The sequence below is a fragment of the Cervus canadensis genome, chromosome 6, assembly GCF_019320065.1.
Source record: "Cervus canadensis isolate Bull #8, Minnesota chromosome 6, ASM1932006v1, whole genome shotgun sequence".
NCBI classification, from domain to species: domain Eukaryota; kingdom Metazoa; phylum Chordata; class Mammalia; order Artiodactyla; family Cervidae; genus Cervus; species Cervus canadensis.
This window is the reverse complement of record NC_057391.1, coordinates 23,054,047-23,060,303: the sequence shown is the minus strand read 5'-3', so window position 1 is coordinate 23,060,303 and position 6,257 is coordinate 23,054,047. Positions and strand designations below refer to the sequence as shown.

General features: G+C 57.1%; 1 protein-coding gene across 2 annotated transcripts; it reads right to left on the bottom strand.

Moving 5' to 3' along the window:
- Window positions 1-445: 445 nt before the first annotated feature.
- Window positions 446-5,739, bottom strand: SALL2 (spalt like transcription factor 2). 2 transcript variants are annotated; one of them, XM_043471243.1, is made up of 3 exons: window positions 5,443-5,739; window positions 2,246-5,058; window positions 446-1,798 (listed from the first exon to the last, which is right to left on the bottom strand). In XM_043471243.1, the coding sequence occupies exons 1-3, from the start codon at window positions 5,507-5,509 to the stop codon at window positions 1,388-1,390; spliced, it is 3,291 nt and encodes a 1,096-aa protein (XP_043327178.1). In that variant the 5' UTR covers window positions 5,510-5,739; the 3' UTR covers window positions 446-1,387. The 2 variants fall into 2 exon arrangements, with proteins under 2 accessions (XP_043327178.1, XP_043327179.1); XM_043471244.1 differs by lacking the exon at window positions 5,443-5,739 and adding an exon at window positions 5,172-5,400.
- Window positions 5,740-6,257: the final 518 nt, after the last annotated feature.

Genomic DNA, 6,257 nt, shown 5'->3' with positions numbered 1-6,257 from the left:
TTATTTTTTTAAATTGTTTATAACATTAGACCAAGGATCATAAAGATGAACTCACCTTCGTTCTGCAGATTAACTGATGTCAGCTAGCCTGGCTTAGGTTTCAGGAAAGACTGATAGACAGCATTCAAACTCCAAACAAAACAAAAAACAAAATAAAATGCAAAAGCCTGGTGGTGGAAGCATCTAGGCAAAGAGAAAACCTGGACAATGGCTGCAAACAGTGAGCAAATCCTCTACTTTTTGAGAACACAAACACCATTTCAACAAGGAAATTACATTCAGTGGAGGTTGTTTTAGGACAAGGCTGAGCAAATTAAATACTTCACCACCATATGTTCAGCTTTGGCAGGAGAGGTAGGTGGTAAGGGAATCTCAATGTTAGGGAATGCCCATATCACACCCCAGCTGGCTATTTAGTCATGAAATAAGGAGAAACACACAAATATTTGGTTAAAACACCTTTAATGAAAAGGGAAAGACACTAGTATCTCCCTTGTCTGCTTTTCACATTTTACTATGTTAGGAAACTCTGGAGCCTACACCTTTGGAGGAGGAGCCATCACTCAAGTCAGTCAATAGCAGAACCTTCACCCCCTCCTCCTCAGAACTCCTGTTCCAGATGATCCTATGTTAAGAGTAAATACTACATCTCATTACAAGACAGAGAGGCAGGGAGGACAGCACCTGGGGCTACTCTCCCAAAGTCTGGGACTCTGAACCAGACAGTGGCAAAGACACAAACCCAGGTCCATGGACAGGCAAAATGGGGAGGAAGTGGACCTTGAGAGAGGAAGACAAGGAAAATACAAGGGGCTAGGGAATAAAGGAGGGAGTTATCTAAAACTAGAAGCACACTAGTGCTAGCAAACCCCCCTGATCCATGGTGCACTGTGGCACACGAAAGTCACCATGAGTCCAAAAGAACATTCATGAGACCCATCGACCCATCCAATTAAGAATTTGAGGTCTCCTCCTTTACATCTTGCCCCTTTATTAATCATATAGGTTTGCAGCAAGCCTTATGCTTTACAACACTCAACTCTCCATTAGTCCTTCAACTACCCTCATCAACAATGCTTGCAAAAGATATGAACTTCATTATTTCCTTCTCCCAAATAGCCATCCCATGGGAGACCTCTCAGCAAGAAATCCACTTGTTTCCTAACTGTGAGAGGCAAAGATGAAGGATATGAGAAGCTCAAAATATCTTGGCATATTAACCAGCCAACACCTTTGCCTTAATGTGACTAAGACACAAGTGCCTTACTAGCAGGAAGAGTGTCCTGTGCCTTTCATTTCTCCCTACCCCTTGGGGCTGGGCCACGAGAGACAGATATTGTTGCATTTTCATTGTTGGCACGCGGAAGGAGAAGGAAGGTACAATCTGCTACTTCTCTTCTATGATGGGCTTCCCAGGCACTGTCTTGGAAGCAAGAGGCCAAAAGAGGAAAAGGGGAGCTCTCTTCTTGGCTTCTCTGGATCCCACTGCTGGAGGCAACTTCCCAGCCTCAGTTCCTGGGCCAAACAGCACTGGTGGTGCAGGGCCTGAAGGGGTGGTGGAGATGGAGATGGAACTGGAAGTCTGGGGCTTGGCAGGCAGGTCACTTGACAGGAAGGTTGTGTCCTGGTTCCAAAGAGACAGTGGGCCCACCCTCACCAGCTGGGAAGGAATGCCCTGGGACAAGAAGTCATGAAGGTTGACCTGGTAACCAGAGAGGAGTGGCCCTAGGCCCTCCAGGGACAGATGCTGCCCCCTTCGGGGTGGACTGTAATTCCATATGTGGGTGCTCAGGTGCACCTGCCAAAGGGAAGGGAGAGGAGAGGGAAGAAGGGTCATTCTCAGGGAAGCTGGAAAGGGTTCTTCTTGGGAATGTAAAAGCTGTAGTGAATCTATTTTCCTCAGGTACAATGAATGAAGAGGGAAGAAAAGTTTCTCAGGGGGCAACTGCCGTGAGCACAGCGATTTCGAAACTCGGGGATTAGAGAAAAGTCATTAGGGACATCTAAGAACTCAGAGAAACAGACAAATAAAGGCTCATAGATCTGGGAGGTCCTTCTACAGAGCTCTCACTTACTGCTCCTTGGGTCAAGGGGCAGCAGGTACAGAAAAACTGGCTCATGGGATGGTGGGGTCATCTTTTCGGGGAAAGGGAGAGAGCCCTGGGGAAGTGATAGAGGGTGAGCAGCCTGGGACCAAGGAAAGAGCAGCAATATTCTGAGGGCCGTGGGGGGCAAAGGGCTGTACCTGGTGGTGGGCCAGCAGCATGTGCTTCTTGAGGGTAGCCCGCTCGAGAAAGCCCTGCCTGCAGAAAACACAAGTGAAGAGCAGCCCCTCCTTGGGGTGGGTTTTCTGATGCTCCTCCAGAGCTGCCTGGGTGGGAAAGGTCTGGCCGCACACCTCACAGGCCTTTCGGCCACTGCTCTCCCCGGGCTCCTTTCTCATCACTTCCTGCAGGCTCAGCTCCTCCACCGAGGGGGTGCCGCCGCCTTCCCCTTCAAGGGCCAGCGCTGACCCTGGGCTGGAGCTCCTCTCCGGTTTTCCCCCCTCTTCCGAGCCTCCGGCAGCATCACTGCCTCCCTGCTCCATTGGCTGCGTCTGGTCCAGGCTGTCAGGCGGCGGCGGTGGCAGCAGACAAGGCTGTTGAATGGTCTTCTCATTAGTGTCCATCTCCTTCCCGGCTGTGGCCACTGCCGCCACAGCCCCCACTTCCTCCTCCGTGCCAGAGGCCTCTTCTGAATCACCTCGCACGGATATCGCCTTCTCACCTCCACTTTCAGAGCCTCTTCCGGCCAGGGAATCTTCATCGGTCACATCTTCTTCCTCTTCTTCGTCCTCTTCCTCTTCTTCAGACAACTCCTCCTCTGGGGATGGCTGCTGGGATGGCTGCTGGGGGAAGCCCCCCGCTCCGGAGACTGTCGATTGCTCAGAGCCGTTCTCCTGGGCAGCTCCCCCCGCTTCAGACAGTGCAGCGCCACCATTGGGGATCTGGCCCCCCAGGTGCATCCGAACATGCTGCTGCAGAGTAACAGCGTTGGTGAACTTCTTCTGGCAAATGGGGCAGGAGTTCTGGGCCCGGGCAGCTGGACTAGCCTTATGGCCCACGAAATGTGCACGCAGATTGCCCCGGGTAGAGAAAGCTCTGCCACACACTTTGCATTTGAAGGGCCGCTCACCTCCATGCTGGCCATAATGCAGGCGCAGTGCCCGAGGACAGCTCAGCACCCGGAGACAGATGACGCACTGGTTGGGTCCAGATGAGGCTGATGATGAAGCTGCAGGGGCAGAGGTGGTGGGGGCGCCCGAGGCAGTAGGGGCCACTGCCACAGCTCCTTGACGGTCAATCTTTTCTACCAGCTGCTGAAGCTTGGAGGTCTCCGAGGGCGAAGCCCCCAAAGGCTCCAGCACATAAGGGAAGGGAAAGCTACCAGTGGACTTCAAGTGGTTGGTAAGCAGGGCCCAGCTGGGTAGCGATGTCACCAGCTTACTTAGCTGCATGCGGGTTGCTGTGCCACTTTCTGCCACCCCGGTGATGGCTGAGCCCTCACTCCCCGGTGGGGTGTTTTCATCCGCTTTATTCTTTGGCTCTACCGCTTTCATGAGCACGAACTTATTGAAAGCGGGAAGCGCAGGGGCCGTAGTGGTGCCTGCGCCGGTGGAGAGCAGCGTGAGGCTCTCTGTGGCACTGAGGGCGGCGGTGGAGGCCACCAGAGGCTTGCGTTCCACACCTCCGCCCGGCACAGCTGCCTCCTCCTCGGCCTTCTCTGGCGGCACCGACATACCATAGGGCAGGCCGCTGCTGGTGATAACGTAGTCTAGGTGCTCTGGCACCGGGTGAGGGTTCATCTGCACATGTGGGTACTTCTCCCGATGCCGGTGGAAATGCACTTTGAGGTTGCCTCGCGTGGTAAAGCGGTTGCCACACACATTACACTTATAGGGTCTCTCGCCTGTGTGGGAACGCAGGTGGATCTGCAGGGCACTGTCACTACCAAATACTTTGGCGCAGAAGCGGCATTTGTGCCTCCCACCGGGCTTCTCCAAGGGGCCCATCACTTCCCCATAACTCAACTCTCCACCTCCATTCTTTGGCTTCAGGAGCCCCGGAGAGGCAGCAGCCTCGAGGCCCCGGGCTGCCCCAAGACACTGCGCTGCCAGGAGTCCCGTGGTGCCTGGGAATGCCAGGTGAGGCGAGGCGATCAGCTGATCCGTGCTGCCCGACAGGGCCGGGGAGGCGGCAGGGGTGGGTTTGTGGCTTCGCCCGACCGCACCAGCAGAAAAAGGGTGCTGTGATCCCAGGGGGTGGTAAAGGTGGAAGAAAGCCTGCTTGGGTGCTTCTGCCCCCGAGGAGGAGGTGGAGGAAGGTGCCAGTGTCTTGCCAGTTTGGACAGGCTTGATGGGGCTGAAGAGGGGAAGCAGGGGCTTGGTGGAGGAGGCAGTCCCTGTCCCAGGTAGCTCTGAGGGACTGGAAGGGGTGCCCACTGTCTGACCTAAGGAGCCAAGCAGCAGCACCTGCCGGCAGATTTGCTCCGTCATCTGCATCTGATGAATCTGGCGCTGCTGCAGCACCCGGAGTTCTTCCAAGATCAGAGGGATGTTCAAGTGGCCACTGCCTACCCCTGGGGGGGGAGGAGGAGGAGGCGGAGGAGGAGGGGGTGCAGGGGTGGACTCCGGCGGTAATGGAGTTGCTCCCAGCTTGGGGCTGGCCAAGATCAGGCCCCCACCTCCCCCAGCTGCTGTACCTGTGGCAGCAATGAGGAAGTGCCCGGAAGACTCCTCTCCCCTCCGCTCTGGGCCCCAGGTGGGATCTGTGGGTACAGAGGACGCGCAGTCCGAGGGGTTGCTTTGCTCGGCCTCCATGACCTGCGGACTGCTGTGGCCCTCAGGCCGGGGTTCGCAAGAGGTCGAAGAGTTGTTGGGGTTCTCCTGGCCTCCAATTATCACCATTACAGGGGGATCAGTAGAACATGCATTCTGGTGGGCGAGGAATTCAGTTGGGTCAGTGAACTGTGCGCAGCACTTGGCACAGACTTGGGGGTGGTCGTCCTCGCTCACATCACCTGGGGGAGAACACAAGGAGAGACCGTGGGTGGTGCGGTTGGGATGGGTACACACAGGCTGTAATTAACAACGAGCCCAGTAACCGCTAGTGGGGGTGGGGAGATGAGCTCACCATCAGGCCGTGCAGAAGGCTAGAGCTCAGGGCTGACCCGCCTGGACACGACACGCCAGCACTGGGGGCCAGGAAGGAGAGGAGCGGGCATGCACAAGCTACCGTCCCCCTTCCATTCCCCCGCACCCCGGGTCACCGGCGGGCGGAAGGACTAGCTGGGAGGACCGGGTCCTGGGCAGAGAATCATGCGTTTTATCTCGTCCACCGAAAGTCCTTCCCCCCTCGCCCCGCGCGCCCCCTCCACCCCTACCCCTGCCGGGCCCTACCGCACCTCCAAGCTCCGCCGGCTCCCCGCAGGGCCCCCCGAGACGAGAGCTCCTCCCGGCTTCGTGCGCCATGGTTGAGCGGGAGGTGCAGGGCCGGGTGGAGTGGGAGACAATGGGTATCCGGATTGGGGGAGGCGGCAGTGGCCGCCCGGGCTGCAGCAACCTCTGCACCCAGCGGCCCAGACTGCAGAGATGGAGATCCGCGGCGGGGGCAGGGCGCAGCGGAGGAGGGGGAGGGGAGCGAGGAGACGCGGAGGAGGGGAGGAGCTGGAGCCCGAAAGCTAGGAGAGGGGAGATGGGGGAGGAGCTGCTGGGGAGGGGAGTCTGTGGGGAGGAGCTGCTGAGGAGGGAGGCGGGAGCTGGGGAGGAGAGAGGGGGGCGGGGGATGGGTGTATGGGGGCGGGAGCCCAGGGCCCTGGAGGGTTTCCGGTAGGCTCCGTGACAGGTGCTGTGGGGCCTGGTGGGGGTCCACCTATCCTGGCCCTCTGCTAGCTCCCCCCATCTCCAGATGTCTTTGCCCAGACCGGTCCGCCCACCTCCCCAGCAAGCTCAAGGGGGCACAGTAGGAAACACAGCCTTGCTCAATAGTGCAGAGCGATAGGCTTCTCTTATTTTCCTTCGGATAAAGGATCTGCTGAGCCTGGAAAACGTGGACTCCAGAGAGGGTGGTCTGAGGGCCAGAGCGGGAGGGGGGGTCCCAGAAAATCCACCCCTTATCTACACATATTCACACCGCCCCTTCAAATGCCCCAAGTTTCGTCCTGTTTTCTTCACCTCCATTCCCACCCTACCCCCACACCCCCTCCACAAAAGAAGCGTC

Bases quoted from the DNA above. Each gene is read 5' to 3' on its own strand.
- SALL2 (XM_043471243.1), bottom strand. From the start codon at position 5,509: ATGGCGCACGAAGCCGGGAGGAGCTCTCGTCTCGGGGGGCCCTGCGGG. The intron at 5,059-5,442 runs GTGCGGTAGGGC...GTTCTCCCCCAG, and splicing joins GGAGCCGGCGGAGCTTGGAG to GTGATGTGAGCGAGGACGAC. The intron at 1,799-2,245 runs GTACAGCCCTTT...TCCCTTTGGCAG, and splicing joins TGCTGCTGGCCCACCACCAG to GTGCACCTGAGCACCCACAT.